Source organism: Dendronephthya gigantea, unplaced genomic scaffold (assembly GCF_004324835.1).
Source record: "Dendronephthya gigantea isolate DGI-Jeju-01 unplaced genomic scaffold, DenGig_1.0 000133F, whole genome shotgun sequence".
Classification (NCBI taxonomy): Eukaryota; Metazoa; Cnidaria; class Anthozoa; order Malacalcyonacea; family Nephtheidae; genus Dendronephthya; species Dendronephthya gigantea.
The window spans coordinates 69,604-87,540 of NW_021163143.1; the positions used below are offsets into that span (position 1 = coordinate 69,604).

Sequence of the window (17,937 nt, forward strand, 5' to 3'; positions counted from 1 at the left end):
CACTGAGATCACTGATCTCGTATACTTGAAGAGATTTATAGGCATTACTCTGCCAAAAAGCGTATATTTTTATAAATTTTTTAATTCATAGAATTTTCCATGATCTTGCGATGTTTTTGAACACACTCTGTACTACAATATTTGTTGGATAGTCTTTCAAATGGAACTATTCCTTGCAAACTTCGACTGCAGTTGAAACAGATATTTCTAAAAAGAACACAAATTAAAGATGTTTATAATACCATGCATGCAGTTGGAAAGATGACACAGGAACGTTGAGGACCCCGCGGGTGTCTAAATGGAAGCAATTATTTTCAAACCACCCTAGTCTTCTTTCGGCTGCTACCGCTCTCTGTAATGATAAAAATGACGGAATTACGCGTGTATTTCTATGGAAGCTACATGCAGACATTCACACACGATAAGCCGAAGCACACATAAAATGCACGAGGGAGACTGATGTTCTCTATTGTAAAACAACTCTTAGTATCATACCTTTTCTCTTTCGCTTAAATTTTGAAACCATTTCTTTTCATTTTCCTCTTTTTCTTTTCTTACTCTTTCGTCCTCTTTTATTTTCTCATCCACTTTCTTTTCTTTTAAACGTTGTTTTCTTGCTTTTGATTGAGCTCTCTTTTTCTCGGCCGTTTTTTGACGTTCTTTCTCTTCCATTTCCGCAGTCAAAGCACTTGGAATCTTTAAGAAAATGTCCGAAATGTTAAATACGAATAAACGATATTGACTAACGGGAATCATTGTTGTAAAAGCATCTTTTTCAGACATTTTTTGTCAGAGTTCAGGCAAACCGTGCAATGATAAAGTGAACATTTCAACAAAATCGCTAAAGAATTAGAAACGAAATTTAAGTTTAAAGAGACTCATGGCCAAAGTACCTGAAGTACATTATCTGGGCAGAACGATTGCAGAGAAAGATTCTACATGCAGGTGTAAAAAAAAAGAGGCTTACCCTGGCTTCATCGTAGTCGTATTTATCAGGATACAAGGCCATAAAACGACGAAATGTATTTCTCGTCTCTTTGTCTTTGGCGATATTATATGGAACACGACCCAAGGAATCTCTGAAGGAAAATTGCGGACAATTTATATCAGCAGTATATCTGGTGGTAAGAGGAGCAATGGCAGACCTCTGGTATTATATTATTATATTTAATTGTCTTTGGATTCGTGGCATGCACGGTGAAAGTGAGAGACACTTGCGAGCAAGTTCAACATGTTACAGTCAACAGTTAATGCATGTCCTACATATTTTAGTTTAGCTGCAATTGACAAAGTCGCGCAAGGGTAATTCTAATTTCTTGACCCGCGTCGAAATTCTTACTTAATTGATGGATTCCCTCCAGTTTCAAGTAAAATTTTAACGATCTCCGGCTGACCAAGACGTGATGCAAGATGTAAGATTGTTTCCCCGTAACTCTCAAACTTCTCATTAAGCATGGTTTGTGCCCAACCACACTTGCTCAATCTATCTTCATCGTCATTACTACTCTCATTTGTCTCGCTCTTCTCAGTTCCATCACTCCACTTTTCCGTATATTTCAACACGCTACATTCGTGCTTCAGTTCTTCATCTTTAAGTCTTTCTATAACCCCTCTCGTTTTTCCTGAGTTCTCAGTATTCACTGCCTCGTATAACTCAATCCAGATTGTCGGTACAACTGAAAGTAGTCCATAAAGAATTTGATATAGATAATAGATAAATATGATTCATGGTTTGGACATTCTTTTACATTAATATGTAAACATTGACATTATTATCTGCATGCATATTACAAACCTACTAGAAAACAATATTATTTCATTGCGTATACTACATCGTAGCTAGCCTACAAACAGTTGTGAAATTTTTGACCGATCAAGCGAAATCCCCATCCCTGTTCAGTTGAGTGTTAACAAATATCCCACTCTTCATATGCTTTATACATCCATGTCTCGAAGTCTCAATGGAGGCCAATCTTCCTTGCTATAAAGATGGCATACATCTAATAACTAATAAGATCCACGTTACCTTCCTGTGTTCTTTCTGCTGTGTTTGTTTCTTGATTGTCTTTTTTCGACGTTTTTTCGCTTTTAGACTTCTTTTTTGCTAAATTATCTAAACTTTTGAACATTTGGCTCTGATCATCCTGTAAATTGTTCGTTTTTTGTTCTATCGTTTTATCCTCGGGGTTTTCGTCAGCTCTGACAACACCAGTTTTACTTTTACATTCTTCTATGTAATTTTCTAAACAGGAAAAGAATGATATAAATTTGTCAGTATGGTTTGCTTCACAACATCATGACCTCACCGAGCTCAGAAATTTTTTTAATACCAGCAATAACGGGCCTATTTACAACAGCCTATAGCTTTAAATAGAAATACGGGATAAATGTCCAATCACTGTCCAACTTTATTGTAAAAGGCAAATCATATCGTACCTTCAATAATAACAGATGATAACTTTTTCTGTACATTCTCTAATTCTTTAAATGTCGCTCGTCGTGTTGGGAAAGGAATAACTCTTATACGTAAATCATCTAAATGAGAAATAAAGGATAGGTTGCAAACGCGTAGGCTCTTAATTCCTGCCGTTTTCTCAGCTATCCCTGGCTTAAATTTGAGAAATTTTCCTTCGCTATTAAGTTATTAACTTATCCCCATTTACAAAATGATCCAACATCGAGTGAAGTCCACAGTAATGGCTGTCAGTCATCTACCATATGGTTTAGCATTACAGAGTTGCAGGATTTCAAATTTTTTGCAAGGAAGAAGTGATTAAGTGTTGAGGCATAATCACTATCGACAGAATACCTTTTTCAAATGGAGGTTTTTTTCCTGTGAAGAAAATCCATTTGTAATTATTTGGGACTCGCATGAAAATTCTGCTACATTTTTCTATATGCTCGCTCCATGATTCCAAAAGATTTTGAATATCCTAAAGAAGCATTAAAATTAACAATTTTTTAATCGTATATTACACACTAAAAATTGGCTTGAACAGCTTAATAAGATGTTGTAACAAACTGTACTAATGCAGTTTCGTTGTAACGTCTCAAGGTTGCCCCAGCTGATCTTAAAAAATAAGAAATAACCAGCTTTTCTCATTAGTTATTCAATTATATCAAACTCTGTGCAGTCACTGTGGTTACTGAAGGCAAGCCTCTGTGCTTTCGCAGGCTAAATGCCTATACAATATTGGCAATATGTTTCAACGCACGGTTTGCGGCTATAACTACCTTGGTGCATGTCCGCCTTGTTTATTGTCCCTGATTCCTTGGGCCGTTCCTCGCTTAGCTCTTACGGTATATCGGTGAAATGTCTTACTAACCAACACATCATTCCTGCATACAACAGAGTGGTAAATGCATGTGCATGGGATCATACATTTCCATCAAAATACTCAGAAAGACAGCCGTACCCGGAAAAGACAGCTCCGGCAAAATGGCCACCACCAGTCATTAAGATTAACCAGGTCTTTTCTTGTGGGAGATCTTGAATTCGGGACACAATATCTTCACGCGCGAGCTTCTCCTGGGGAGAATAGTTTTCATTACAAAACTGAGTTTCACTTAAATCACGTAATCTTTATGATCTGTATTGATCATATTAGAGTCAGAGTATGTTTTTTGAGTCAGAAGATGATTTTTGAACGCCTGGATTTCGATGTCCTAGAGGCGAGCGCTGTATGTATTTCTAAGAAATTCAAAAGTAAATAAATTAGCTTTTAGGTACAAAGATTGAATAAAGATCGGAAAAATGATTGAAAAAACCTGACGGAAAGAGATCATTGACATGATTTTAGTATATGGAAGATTTAGCCTTATCATGATTTCCGCGCAATAAACGGTCGCAATCAGGTCCTGGTATCAAACCAGACAATTTTTTTTCTCCCATGATCAGTGAGGAAAAGAGCCATATATGCATGTTGTAATTATTTACCTTTGCTCCATACACAACTTCTCGAAAAACAGACATACGTGTTCCATTTTGATTAACAAAATATACTTTTGGATTTGATTTATTTACTAAATTTTCTTCTGATTTCAAATCGCTTTGATTTGGCAATAAACTGAGAGTCATCAGAGGTATTGTTTCAGGATTTGCTGTAGTCAGAACTTCTTCTGCAGAATCAGATTCAGAGCCTGATATACTGGAAAGTTCACCTGAAACATACAACGCTTAATAAGGGGTAAAATGGTGGATGATGTAGATATTGGGCACAAGGGTTTACTTGTATTGTACCCTAGCTGATTTTACTATTAATTAGTATTGGTATGAAATAAATTGGTTAACTAGAAGTCATTGAAACGTCCATCCATATTTCACATATATTCAATCCCATTCATTGGAGGATCCAAGGTACGGCAGAATTTCTTAAATTATGTATACAGAAGAAATATGAATAATTTGTAGGTGGATGATCGTTGATTAATTGATCTTCCAGGGGCAAACGCCCCTTCTTTAATTGCCACTTTTGTTATCCACTACTGACTTTTGATGACATAATTCTTGGTTTCTTGCAGTGTATAGTCTTATAGTTGTCACAACATTCATCCTCTCTAATCATTGAGCATGACCCTTAACTATAATAATTCATACTTCATACCACACCCATTATTTACCAGAAATCATCTCTTCAAATTCATCTTCCTTCACTGGATCTCTTTGCAGTAATTTCTGCTTTACATTATACTTGTGCCAATCAAGTGTGAAATGACTTCTCTACATAAGTAAAAATGAACATGCATGCTATGAATTTACTGTTATTCAGGTTTAATGTTTGAAATGCAAGCCTGGGTAAATTAGAGAACAATGGAAATCCTGACATAGTAAAAAAGAATAAACCTGTTCTTCCAATGTTAAAAATGTCACACCACAAAGAAGACATGACTTGCCATCACTCTTTGATAGATCAACATCATTTCTGACATTTTGTTTTCCTTGAAAATTAAGATAGTTGTACACATACAGGTATGATTTTAATTCAGAAATCAGATTAATGATATAAATAGAAAACGAGGCCATTGGCCATCATATATGTTAATATAGTTCTATGCATATTTACGTGTCGTCAAACTGTTATCTTCTTCAAAACCTCGTTCCACTTTCTCTGATAGAATCCTGATGTGACACAGATAACGATCTATTTCAGTACCATTGAACAACTTTAACTCGGTTTGTGTGTTGTTTATTTTTATATTTTTCTTCATATTTACAAAATGTGTTTAGCATTCGTCCAATCTTCTCAGCTTTTGAAATTGCACAATGAGAAAAGGTAACGATCCAATATCTTTCTCACTTAAAATATGGTTAAATTTTCCTTATGGGTTTTGTACACATGTAAAGCGAATGATACTGCAATGAGTGCAATCCATTGACATGAATAAACCGTGTTTATTAATCTCAATGGTGCAATTTGTATATACAATAATAACAATATTTCTTTAGTTTATATCCATCTACATTGCATTTTGCTGATGTAATATTTCCAGTCTCAGTCTTGCAAGAATCCAGACGGAGAGAACTCTGTCTTTGCAGGTGATTTATACCTTTATGGGGATTACGTAAAGGAATTGCGGATTACGGATGTATTATTGTGAGGCTATCCCTGGCTTTACTGGCCGTCCCTGGGGGTTTGAGTTTCCCGTTCATACATCAGACAAAGAAAGTTTTCTTTGACAAAGTGGAAAGTTTATTGACCATTCGCGATTTCATTGTTTTAAGAATTTACGGTAAAACAGTCTTACATATTAAATATAAGTTAATTATTCTACATGCGTATATCTATATGGCATTAAAGATAAATTACAATTTGATAAACTGATGGGTAACTTCGTAAATTCCAACAGCTTCTTGTGCGCTTTCGTCGTAATCAGCCCATTCCTGTTTCGTGGAAACATAAAATTAGTTCTAACCAACCTAATTGCCCACAATGTCTAATTTAAAATGTTATTGGACAGGCTATGTACCGTTTTTCTGGCGTAAAACACAGCATAAAATATGAGCCAAAATACCTTTTCTGTTAAATTAATATCTTGAAACTTTGTTTCACTCTCTACTCCCTTCGCTGCAAAACCAACCTGAAAAACAATGACATTGTGGTAATTACTCAAGTACTTACATTTCCTTACAAGTTACTGTGGTAGTTACAGTCAGCTAGGTAAGCTTACTCTGGGTGAAAAATCAATTGGTTCCAGTCCTCGACAATCAAATGAAACAAGGGTTTTGAATCTGTTGTTGTCTTGGATCTAGAAAAGTTTAAGCGTATTGAATAGTGATGGCAGTAATGGTTTGACCTATAACTCTATTTATGATCGGGTGCATCTATATTTTTAACGCTATTTGAGCGTGCGTACAACTAGCGTTAGGCTTGGGTTCGGTGAGCCAACGTCGGGGAGTGCATGGTTATTATGATGGTTATTACATTGAAATATTTCTTCGTCAAGTGCGAGTCTTCGTCTGCAGGCTGCAGCTTTTATAAAATACATAATAGTCTTATGCCCGTAATGGTTTATGATTTCATATCAGTTATAAAATTGCACTCCCTTCCCGTTTGTATTAGATAATTTAATAAGTAAATGTTGAAGGTGTGTAGAGATAATCTTAATAATCGTGTGTTTGTGCCTTCCTTTTAAAACATCATAAATAGCTATTTGATCAAATATCAGAGAAGTCACGAGAATAGCGTAGGCTGTGTAGCATGCAGGGAAGCGAAAAAAATTTACAATCTTATTTCAATCTTATTATGGAAATGACATTGACTGTCGTTGATTGACATACTTTGTATAAACAAATGGAATCTTTCAAGATATCTAAAAGAAATTTGTATTACTGGTTAAAAGAATATCTTTTCATTGGCAGCAGGGGTGATTGTATGTCTTTGCCTGTCCCCATGATTGACATAATTCAAAGTGTAGAACCTTTTTTATCAGATTAGTATATAAAAAATATATCTTCTCAATTTTCTATGATTACAGTACTAATCACATACCAACAAGAGAAGCAATATTTCTAGTCAAAAAACTTTGCATGGGAAAGCAAATGTGCAGTTCGGTGATCTCCTTGTCTTCCTATATTACCAATCTTTACAAATTTTAGGAAAACGGAGGGAAACGTAAATTTGTCATAGAAACAGTAGTTTGTTTAGGTCAGATGCTGTTAAGACTTTGCCTAAGCTTAGATTATGAATCTATTAAGTAGCTTCCTCAATATATCCATTTAATATTTTGTACTGTATCCATTGAATTAACATGTAAAAGGGCTAATTATTCCCTAAACTAAACCCCTAATTATCAAAGCTCCCTATGCCACTACTCTCGTTACATATCTCTGTGCTCCATTTCCGATTCCCTGATAATCAATCAAGTATAGGTAAATTTCAAAATTACCCAAGGAATTCTGTCTTCCACAAAGTTTACAGTGTGTAACAAAGTTTGCATTTCCTCTGCCCCCTTTGACTGGTTGGCTATCCTGAAATTGCACACCATATGCATTTAATTATTCTCTAAATTATTCACTATTCATTTCTCTTCTTAAAAAAAGTGAAGTGATTGAGTAAATAAATTCAAAATTATTTTATCTTGCCATACCTCAAGTGTTACATAGATCCATGAAGGATTTTCCTCTCCGCAGTTAAGGCACTTTACCTAAATGAAATTTAAGTTCCTTAATTGTGCATTTTTGCTTTACAAATTACAAAATAATCTTTCTGGTTAATGCCATCATGCACTAGCTTTGTCATTTTGAAGGCAATATTATGATTGATTAAAATAATATGTTTGTCTAACCTTCAAGTACCATCTAAAATCTTCCCCCTCAGCTTGAAGATCTGTGACATTTTCCAAATTACACTTGAATTGCAGGGCAATTTTCTACATTGTTTAGAAATTTTCAAGGTTGTAAGTATCCTATTAATTAATTTTGTTGTGTAACTAGCTATGCATTCTTTTCCCTTAAAGCTTCAGAGACAAAAAGTTTGTCTACGGCTTATTTATAGGCTGAATTGTACATTACAAGCTAGATAAATCCATGACTGTGTTCAAATTTGTTGGTGTTTACATGGTAAATATTAATTTCATGTGTTGATGTGCTCACATATAACAAAGAACACATTTACTATTTAGCTATGGTAAGTATTACACTGGTCTACTTTTAGATTGTAAATATATATATCATCTTTCACCATCATAGATTACCAATGATGACTTGGCATTATAACTGAAACTGCTTAGATAAACAGTGGAAAGTATTGCCTAGCAGCCATCGCAGCCAATAACCTAAACGTCACTACTTCTTGAGCTACCTTATCAGTTGTGGTATAGTTTGCTGACTCACACTAAAGAATTATCACGGAAGCAACGCAATTTACCTGCTATATATTTACCAAGATACCTGCATAACTATTGAATATTGATAGAAGCTCAGAGTTGTCACTTACCACCATCTTCTAATTCACCATTAGTAACAAATTAATTAACCACTATAGTTAGGATTGCAATAACTATAAAGTTATCTCGTGAAATCAAACAACACAATCTTCAGCAAAAACAAAGAAGGTTTATCTTTTCAAATTTATTCCAAAATTGATAAATAAACCGCTGGGCAGAAGTATTCTTAATACTTCATTTCACAAAAACAAAAACGAGTTTTTTAACACCCGTAGCACAGAGTACTACACAGAGGTGGAACTCGCGGCAAATCTTGTCCCCCTGTTTTTAATGCGCACGCGCTAGGCTCTGGCAAGTGTTTTTGCACTTTTTAATAAGGAAAATTCGATTTTTTAGCAGAAAAAATGCAATTTTAAAGCCAAGGGTCTTTTGCTCTTCGTTTTTTTGACAAATCTTATTTATCCATCCGACATTGCTCCTTTTGGATTAAAAATGACTGCGATAATACGAATTAAAACGGGAAAAAAAGGGAAATACAACTACGAGGAGTGCGATTTTCACACGAAGCTTCTAGAACTGCCAGGTAAAAATTCAAAGTTTGGTATTTCATCTTATAAATGTAGGTCTATCTGACTATATTTCGCCAACATGCAGTCGTATTTTTCTCTAGATGGCGAAACAATCTTCTCAGTTAACTTTTGAGCAGACGACATATCAAGACATTGACTTCTACTGTTCAAGAAGATAGCAAGTTAGATGGCTATTAAAAAACGTTTTACAACGCATACGCAGTTTACTGATATTTGTGAACCCTATTATGTCTCTATATATGTGTATTATTATTTCACTTTGGACTCTTCAGACCCTCTTCGGGCTGGTACCAATGGAAATTCTAGAACTGAAATATCTAGCAGCAGCAGCAAGGTTAGACAATGGTTCTAGAATTATAGCTTGCATATTAGTATAGGAAATTTATGTTATTCAGTTATTCATATATAGGTAAGCTTTTATATTACCCTTCTTATGCATTAACTGCTCAAATTATTTAGGCTTGGTCTAAATTCATTCATGTAATTAATCTCAACAAAAGCCTTGTTTTTGAATCTATCCATGCAATGCACATTCTACAACATTAAAACTCCATGTAAAAGGGATTAAGGGAAGGTTAGGACATATTGAGTTCATCACCATATTATAGTTTCAGAGCAAAAAATATTTATATTTTTCATTATATTCACATCCAAAAATTGTAAAATAGCTTTCAATCTTCTCATAGAAGCCACACAGAATTGCATAGATTAGATTGGAAATTGATTTGCAAGTCCTTCATGAATATTACAATCATGTATGAACTGAAATTAATATCTGTTAGCATTTACCATTTTGTGTGTGAAGTTGGATTTATACTCATGTAAAAAGTATTGTATATAAAGGTAAAAGTTGCATTTGTTTATTGTAAATCCTTTGAATTCAAGTTCAAGATTCGAATAAAAAACATGTAGTTTTTGCTAGTTTTATGGCACAATAAATTATTTTCAAAGATTTTTTTCGTGTGTTTGAATTGTAATATTAACACATCAATCATGCTTTTTTTAAGATCAGCTCAGATGTTTTCTGGATGAAAAAATAACTGACTAATTTATAATCGGCGACGATGTTGGCAATCAGCTTGATATTTATAAAGAAAATCATTCGCGCTTGTATTTCTTACCTCTTTAACCTAACGCATATATTTTTTACAAAAAAACAACCATTTACCGTTTGTTTTTAAAATTTAGGCGCAAAAATGGAGATCGATAGAGCCAGCTTTAAAATATTAACATTTTTCGTCTTTTGAACACCTTTTTCCCTTACTTTAGAGTCAAAATACACTTGCCAGAGCAATTTGCGTGGCGCGTGGAATGGCGTAGGCAGGGGGACAGCAACATCAAAGGGTTCCGCCGCGAGTTCCATAACTGTATATCATTAAACTGTGCCTGGGGAGTAGGCGAAAATATCGGCAATGTGACCAAAAAATATAGTCCAGTGAATATCAAGATCATACCTCCGCATAGCTGAAGAAGGAATACAAAACTTGCCAAGCGAAGATGAAAGGCAGTAATGCAAAGTTTAAAAGACCAAGCCACAATATCCGTCTTGAAAGCCTGTAAAATTGCAGAATAATAGAATCACTTGACAGAAATCAGAATATTACTATAGTAATTTATGCCTGAACTAACCTGTCAGCAAGTGCTTGTCTATTTGATGAAGACTTGTATTCAGGTTTTAATTTCCATGAATCTTGAAATGGAGCATCCGGTCCCCAAAAAAGTATTAGTTTTAAATTATACTTCATTCCTTCCGTTATAAATGCTCGTCTACCAATAATGGGAAAATCATATACACAAGATAATACTCCTTTGTTCTGCATGGCAATGAAATAATTCTTCCATCTCAATATTCTGTGATAAATATCTAACTCTGTGAGTTCAGCTTTATGAACACACATCTGATGTTCTTTTTGAACACTGATTAACTTTTGTTGAACGTCTTTCCACTGCATGTTCGCTAGTTTAGCCTGGAAGAAAATGACGTGGATTATAACTTCATGAATAATTTTCCATCGGCAGAATAATCACACTTTGCATACGTATTTTACGAATAGTTATATCACAGGCAATCCAAATTTCCCTTCGTGTACTCTGGTCTTCTGGACTAGCGTAATTTATAAATGATTACTACCGAACCCCGCAGTGGCAGAACCTGAGAAAGCTTACAGCGGTGATTATCATGCAACTAACGCATGCTTGATATTACAAAGAAAAAGGTATTTCACCAGAGCAAATGGAAAGAGAAAACGGAAAACTGAGAAAAGTTAAAAGTTCATACAGTACCAGTAGGCTACCAGAGCAACGGCCGGACACAGATAAAATGGAACGGTCGACCATATACCTTACAAACTTCAACGTTGGATGTCTACGTACCTCAGTTATGTGAAGTGCATCTCTATAGAATGATTTAATTTCCAATAATTTAAAAAAATAAAGCAAAACTTTTGCCACACGGACCGCCCAAAAAAGAAAAGCAATTAGTAGGAAAACCACCATCACACCATTTGCACTTGAAAAAGATACAAAAACATGTTATGATTACTTTGTTGGAAGTCGCATAAACGTGATAACTACATATATAGCAAGACTTCGACGTTATTTATCTAACAGCGACTGAGACTGTGGTAACTTTTTACCAATCTACTTACTTCCTAACATTGTTAAAATTGATGCAGTCAATTATGACAGGATCTTTATCAGCAAAGAGTTTTTCATAATTAACACAAAAGATCAGGAATGTTGTGAAGAGAACAATGAAAACGTATTGCCTAAACAAAGAAAAAATAATCAGTCAACATATTATTCCTCAAGAACGAAGATTATATAAACCATTGTACCTTAAGATTAGTTTAATATGTGAGTTAATTTCTTATAACATTCATAGGAAATATATGCTTATGCCAACAAAATAAACACGTAATAATTTAACAATGATAAACAATACTTACGCTAACTCAAAACACTCTTTCAATAATATACACACAAATCCATTTTGCTGGTGATAATCATAGACGTATTAATGTTAAGAAAACATGACTCTGGTGAAATAATTAGAGAAAAGAATTTTTCAAAAATATATTCTCTTCACTATAGTGACACCGTCACCAGATTTAAAGGATATTCTAATAAAAAAATCATCCAAATTCTCTATATGATTCCAACGACCTATAATAAAGAAAACCATAATTATAACTGTGAAGATCTCTAACTATAACTGTGAAGACTGACATAGACCTAGCTGTCAAAATTGAGAGTATAAACTCCTAACGTACCATTTCGTCCATTTCCCTCTCCCCCAGGGGCGGTGATATGAACTTGTGGAGGTAAATCTTCATCAACATTATCTTCTTCATCATCAGATTGAAGCCTCTCATAACGAGTTTGTGGAAATTTATCCATATTGTATCTTGAAAATTACAATGAATTTTCAATAACCATTTATTTCTTGTAATCCCGATTGTAAACTAATACAGTGTGTAAGGATAATTTTACAATTTTTTATTGCTGGCCTCATTTTTATGCTAATATGATGATAACAGAGATTCACCATTAGATGCTTAATCTACTGTAGTAAACTGCATTGAGAAGACAAGAATTGACTATTATCATGCACGTTGAATGTGATACAACATTATCATGCATGTCGGATTTCATTCCTTACTTAAATTGAACCTGATCAAGTTTTAATTTGTGGAACAGTGTTTTTAGCAGTTATTTATGCAATACAGTTTACAATTTTCCTATGTATTTTAACTAAACAATGGGATGAATAGATGATCTAGAAGTTCAAGATGGGAGGTGCCTGACCTCTCACCTTGAGCAAGACCTTCTGCAAACACTATCTCTACAGTAAACGTTTTATTGTCATTGTTTTGTTATTTTTAAAAAAATACTTTTCAAATATGAAGAGAGTTTGAAAACAAATAAAATATTCTTTCATACACCTAAAATACCTCAACAACTCGATTGAGACTAATTACGCTTCAATTTGTTACTCCTGCATGATGCCTAGCTAGAAACTTATACATACCAGTAGAAGAATTATGCCTGGACTGCATGGCTGAACTGTATTGCAGTTCATTGTTTGGGATTATATTAGAATGCCTAATGAGTCTCTTAGGCTTAATATTTTCTCTGGTGTACAGTATGTTGTCATATTGTATTAAAAACCCTGCATTGGAGCTAAATAGAAACTGCGGCTAAACTCAGATCATCAGCACTCTTCTGATTGGTTACTACTTTACTAAGACAATTGTCAATTTACTTTGAGTTGATATCATGAAGATACTTTATTAAATTCTTACCATATGACAGTTTCCAATATTTAAATAAATACTGACTTGAGCTCTCCCCATTCGAAAAATATACATGAGAGCTAAAAAGCGAAACCAATAAAAATCAGATCCATTCACAGCGCCAAGTGGAACACCGAACTCTTATCTTTTCTCACATTTTAAAAGGTCTAGAAATTGCAAATATAAGAAAGCAGAAATGTGATAAAGTGAATTATTGTCAAAAAAAATGTATAAAATATTTCGAATATAATTTTTGTTTATTTCCGATTTATGACGCAGGCCCATTGGACCGACTGCGAGGGACTGAGAATGAGCTGCCTTGCGCCGGGTGGGTGCGTGAAATCATGAAAGTAAATAATTGTCCACTCTAGAAAGTAAAATTTCGCACATACATCGATATAAATAACAAGTCTGCTAATTTTTGCATTTTTTACAATTCACTGTGATTTTTCCGTTTCAATCACATATTCCGGCGTTGAAACCGTGTTTTGCAATGATCACCAAAATATTACTTAGGGAGAGAGGGGTGGTTTCAATGTAAATATTGTAGCCTCCTTCTCAAAGAAACCAAATTTTGTAAACATGTCGTCTAACCAAGGAAGAAGAGTCGAACAGCCTAACAAACCTTCTAATGTTCTCAATGAAAATGAAAATAATATTGTCTTTGGTTTGTTGGGAAAACGTTGTACGGTAGGAGAATGTAGCAGTAGCAGCTCAAAGAAGATTTCATTGTAATTAGCGTTTGTGATCAAGTATCTGACAAATATTTTAATGTTTCCTGTATTATTTTTTAGTCTCTTGCAACGGCCGTAGTTCAGCTACACTTAGCTTTACCCAAGTCGCAGGACAGATGGACAAAACAACATTGTGGAGTTGCTTGTTTTGTCAAAGACAACCCGAAAAGATCATATTTTATTCGAATTTTTAGTTTCCAGGTATGAATGATGAGTATTGATGACAATTAAATAATAATATTATTTCACAATCACTGATTCACCAAGTCATAGTTGATATGGGAGTTTTAGGTCGTATATATTGTATACTGCTTTAGTGATTACATACCATATATACTTATATAGTTATATTTTCAGTTTTTTTGGATGTAAAACGTATCCCAATGCTTCTAGAATAGCTTTATAAAATACTTATAATTTGATTATATTATCATCCATTTATTTATGTATTTGAGGTGATGTGCATTCCATGCACTTTAGTGCAGAAATAATTAAAATGGGGTTCGAAAATTGTTCACATACTGTCATTATAACACCCAGAAGAATAACAATTAAGTTTGCCTGCCTGAGCAAGTCACTCTAGACTTCCCTAATTGGAACATTTCAATGTGTTTTTCTAGGAGCGTAAAATGGTGTGGGAACAAGAAATTTACCATAATTTCAAATACCTCACCCCAAGAAATTACTTTCATACATTTGTTGGAGATGTAAGTCAATTTATAAGTTAATTACTTTGTTGTTAACTTGCTATGCATTATACACAAACATCTTGCTATGTACCATTGTTTGTTATTTCTTTTTTATTATAGAAAAGTCAGGTTGGGCTAAATTTCTGTGATAGAGAGGAGGCTAACAGTTTTAGAGAGGAGGTTGAGAAGAAACTGAGGGCAAAGGAAAATCGGAGACATGGTTAGGATTTGTGTCTTCTAACAAGACAGTTGTATGATGGGCTGCAGTCCATACAAAAGTTGGACAGAATTTGTCTCCTAAAGGATCAGCTTTAATAATGCTGGAAATATTTTTATTAGAAAGAAGGCAAACCCGAAGAGAGCCAGCTCCTCCTCCAGCACTTGGTGGTGATATTGATGTCAAAAACAGACCTAGTAGAAATTCCATTACCATAGGTTAGCTCAACATTGTTCAATTTGTGAAAAATAAGGTGCAAAATTTGTTTTACAGGTGTTAAAATACTCCTTGGTCCTCTTCCACTGATGAGTAAAATTATCTGGCATTATTTAGAATAATATACTGAAGTAGAGCACAACTAGGTGCATTGCAAGCTAATGGGTTAATTAAACATTTTGCTCCTGGTATCTGTATGGTATCAATGTAGGTGGTTTGTAAAGTATGATAAAGAGTAAGTTTCTTATATAGACAATAATCAATCATCTGGGCGAGTTTCTCCATCACCATCAGTCTCATCCATTGATAAGAAGAGTGCAAAAAAGGATAAAAACAAGAAAAACAAGAATAAAAAACAGAGGATTACAAAAGATGATATTGGATTGCCTAGCAATTTTCAGTAAGAATATTCCTTGGCAATGTTAATGTTCTGTGCACAAACATACTTCTTTTTTATGCCTGAGTCAATATCTCTCATGTTCATTTCAAGACCAATGCCAGCTTAAGCACTTTCTTCTGCCACCTTAGTTATTACTACATAAAACTTCACCTGTTTATGATGATACCATCAATTTGTTTCTATATAGGCATGTTGGCCATGTAGGATGGGATCCACAAGAAGGATTTGATGTAAGGGTTGATTATTGTTGGCTGCAATTTTAGGTTGTTTGTATGATACCACTACTATACTTAATTACTTCATCACTTACTCATTTTCACAAGTTCTTTCTGTTGTAGATAAATAAACTTGATGACAGCTGGAAAATGATTTTCTCCAAAGCTGGTGTTACAGACTCTGAATTAGAGGATCAAGAAACTGCCAAGTTTATTTACGATTTTGTTGAAAAACATGGTGGTGTTGAAAATTTCACTGGCCGAGATCTTCCACCTCCTCCACCATCTTCTGGTAAATAGACAAATTTTATGTTGTTTGATGAAAAAAATATCTCCTTACGCTCACCAGCTTATGTACATATCTTGAACTTGCATCAACATTTCAGTGAAATTCGTATGGAATTTGGAAACATTTGTACATATCTTTCAACTATCATTGAATATATATTAAATTTTAGTTCTTTTTTGTAGCTTATCATTTTATCTAGATCTGATATTCTGTTGTGATTTTCAGATATGCCACCACCCCCTCCTGCTAGAGGCAATGGACCACCAAGAGGTGCACCCCCACCACCACCACCCTCTCGAGGTTCATCTGCACCACCACCTCCTCCACCTTCAAGAGGATTTGGATCAGGCCCACCACCCCCACCACCCTCTAGAGGAGGACCTCCCCCACCCCCATCTAGGGGTGCACCACGTGGTCCCCCAATGGGAGGTGGAGCACCACCTCCACCACCTCCTCCCCCAGGTTAGATCAAGATTTGATAAGCACAAACAGTAGAGCCATGGTGGAATACAGATACTTCATGTATTTTAATACTGTGACTGATATACATGCAATTTAGCAATGTGTTCTTTTTCAGGTGCTCCTGCACCCCCTCCACCACCCCCAATGATGTCAAGTGGAGGAGGGCCACCCCCTCCTCCACCTAGTGGTGGTAGAGCAGGTCTACTGTCTCAAATACAGAGTGGTACAACCTTAAAGAAGGTTGATGCAAACAGTGACAGAAATAATAGTTCTGGAGATGGTCGTACTAACTTACTCAGTGACATCAGAAGTGGTGTTAAATTGAAATCGGTAATTGAATATAGCAGTGACAGATTGACTGAGAGAGTACAACAACGATTATTTATTAAATGACAGTGAAATAGGTATTTTAGAGAACAAACATACATTTGCAAGAATATATTATAAGATGGCACATTACATTGAGATCAGTAAACTAATGTAATGTACATTATATTACATTGAAATCAGTAAACTTCTAAACACATCTACAGTATAATGTCATATTCTTGCACAGGTATGTTTGTTTCTCTGAAATAAGTAGTAGAATTTAAATAGTAGTTGTTGTACTCTAAGTGAACTTTTTTCTACTATACCAATCATAATAATAGGATATCTGCAACGATGCTCAGAACATCTGTTTTTAAATGGAAAGTTTTAGGAAATCCTTGACTAACATATTGCTTATATTAATTATGGTCCTTGCATCTTCTGAAACTGGTAATTACTATCATAATTAGCTAGACATTAACTTCATTATCTGTACACCAGGTGAGTCAAGATGAAGGAACACAAAAAAGAAATTCAGATGCAGGATTGGATGGAATTGCAGGTGCATTAGCAAGAGCTTTACAAGAGAGGTCTAAAGCAATCCATTCTTCAGGTAGATGTTTAATACAACTTACTATGCTGAGATAGAAAAGGTCTGTTTCTCCTATTGTTAGGAAGAAGATAATCAGTTTGTTGTATTTTTTTATTATTTATTTCAGATGAAGATGATGAAAGTGGTTCTGATTTTGAAGATGAGGAAGATGAATGGGATGATTAATTAAATTTCTTATTGGAATACTGTATGTAAAATAAAGCATTTTCTCAATCAAATACAACTGCAAGGAAACAAATTTTACATTTGATATATTACCCACTCTTTTAATTTTTCATGTATTAATTATAGATAGAAATATAGTAAGGCAAATAATAAATAATAGCATGTTTACAGAATATATCAGTAATGTCTGTATTGGACACAGATCTAGATATGAGGAAGCTTTTGAAATGTGTTACTACTTTCATTTAAAAACTAATATAGTAGCCACTTCAAAAGCACAAAATGATTTTGAAAGTACTGATTGAAATAAGGAAATTCATTGGAAAAGCATGATCTTGCCAATGAAAAGCTCTTTTAG

At 34.5% G+C, this 17,937-nt stretch overlaps 4 protein-coding genes across 4 annotated transcripts; 1 reads left to right on the top strand and 3 right to left on the bottom strand.

The window, feature by feature from the left end:
- Nucleotides 1-42: 42 nt before the first annotated feature.
- Nucleotides 43-5,466, bottom strand: LOC114536274 (ankyrin repeat and zinc finger domain-containing protein 1-like). The gene is made up of 15 exons (XM_028557607.1): nt 5,064-5,466; nt 4,844-4,938; nt 4,621-4,720; nt 3,938-4,161; nt 3,417-3,529; nt 3,235-3,339; nt 3,022-3,070; nt 2,810-2,933; nt 2,437-2,535; nt 2,027-2,242; nt 1,340-1,676; nt 968-1,079; nt 496-696; nt 324-352; nt 43-207 (listed from the first exon to the last, which is right to left on the bottom strand). The coding sequence occupies exons 1-15, from the start codon at nt 5,206-5,208 to the stop codon at nt 81-83; spliced, it is 2,076 nt and encodes a 691-aa protein (XP_028413408.1). The 5' UTR covers nt 5,209-5,466; the 3' UTR covers nt 43-80.
- A 240-nt stretch (nt 5,467-5,706) lies between these two features.
- Nucleotides 5,707-8,623, bottom strand: LOC114536269 (CXXC motif containing zinc binding protein-like). The gene is made up of 8 exons (XM_028557599.1): nt 8,436-8,623; nt 7,786-7,869; nt 7,588-7,644; nt 7,387-7,468; nt 6,779-6,810; nt 6,169-6,246; nt 6,013-6,078; nt 5,707-5,881 (listed from the first exon to the last, which is right to left on the bottom strand). Exons 1-8 carry the CDS (start codon nt 8,439-8,441, stop codon nt 5,804-5,806), a joined length of 483 nt encoding a protein of 160 aa, XP_028413400.1. The 5' UTR covers nt 8,442-8,623; the 3' UTR covers nt 5,707-5,803.
- Nucleotides 8,624-10,422: 1,799 nt separating this feature from the next.
- LOC114536268 (autophagy-related protein 9A-like) lies at nt 10,423-13,523 on the bottom strand. The gene is made up of 8 exons (XM_028557598.1): nt 13,280-13,523; nt 12,248-12,381; nt 12,097-12,140; nt 11,924-11,988; nt 11,624-11,743; nt 11,349-11,484; nt 10,605-10,942; nt 10,423-10,529 (listed from the first exon to the last, which is right to left on the bottom strand). Exons 2-8 carry the CDS (start codon nt 12,372-12,374, stop codon nt 10,424-10,426), a joined length of 936 nt encoding a protein of 311 aa, XP_028413399.1. The 5' UTR covers nt 12,375-12,381; nt 13,280-13,523; the 3' UTR covers nt 10,423.
- Nucleotides 13,524-13,711: 188 nt separating this feature from the next.
- Nucleotides 13,712-17,794, top strand: LOC114536327 (neural Wiskott-Aldrich syndrome protein-like). The gene is made up of 12 exons (XM_028557683.1): nt 13,712-13,960; nt 14,065-14,205; nt 14,625-14,711; nt 14,814-14,913; nt 15,033-15,128; nt 15,379-15,526; nt 15,714-15,756; nt 15,865-16,033; nt 16,256-16,492; nt 16,608-16,822; nt 17,303-17,414; nt 17,521-17,794. Exons 1-12 carry the CDS (start codon nt 13,853-13,855, stop codon nt 17,577-17,579), a joined length of 1,515 nt encoding a protein of 504 aa, XP_028413484.1. The 5' UTR covers nt 13,712-13,852; the 3' UTR covers nt 17,580-17,794.
- Nucleotides 17,795-17,937: the final 143 nt, after the last annotated feature.

Coding starts and splice junctions, on each gene's coding strand:
- LOC114536274 (XM_028557607.1), bottom strand. CDS start 5,208: ATGAAGAAAAATATAAAAATAAACAACACACAAACCGAGTTAAAGTTG. Junction 4,721..4,843: donor TTTTAACATTGGAAGAACAG/GTTTATTCTTTT, acceptor TTACTTATGTAG/AGAAGTCATTTCACACTTGA. Junction 697..967: donor ACGACTACGATGAAGCCAGG/GTAAGCCTCTTT, acceptor ATTTTCTTAAAG/ATTCCAAGTGCTTTGACTGC.
- LOC114536327 (XM_028557683.1), top strand. CDS start 13,853: ATGTCGTCTAACCAAGGAAGAAGAGTCGAACAGCCTAACAAACCTTCT. Junction 14,914..15,032: donor AAAGGAAAATCGGAGACATG/GTTAGGATTTGT, acceptor TATTTTTATTAG/AAAGAAGGCAAACCCGAAGA. Junction 16,493..16,607: donor TCCACCACCTCCTCCCCCAG/GTTAGATCAAGA, acceptor GTTCTTTTTCAG/GTGCTCCTGCACCCCCTCCA.
- LOC114536268 (XM_028557598.1), bottom strand. CDS start 12,374: ATGGATAAATTTCCACAAACTCGTTATGAGAGGCTTCAATCTGATGAT. Junction 11,485..11,623: donor AATTTTAACAATGTTAGGAA/GTAAGTAGATTG, acceptor ATCTTTTTCAAG/TGCAAATGGTGTGATGGTGG. Junction 10,530..10,604: donor AGACAAGCACTTGCTGACAG/GTTAGTTCAGGC, acceptor GCAATTTTACAG/GCTTTCAAGACGGATATTGT.
- LOC114536269 (XM_028557599.1), bottom strand. Junction 6,247..6,778: donor ATTCCATTTGTTTATACAAA/GTATGTCAATCA, acceptor AAACTTTTCTAG/ATCCAAGACAACAACAGATT. Junction 5,882..6,012: donor ATATTAATTTAACAGAAAAG/GTATTTTGGCTC, acceptor TCCACGAAACAG/GAATGGGCTGATTACGACGA.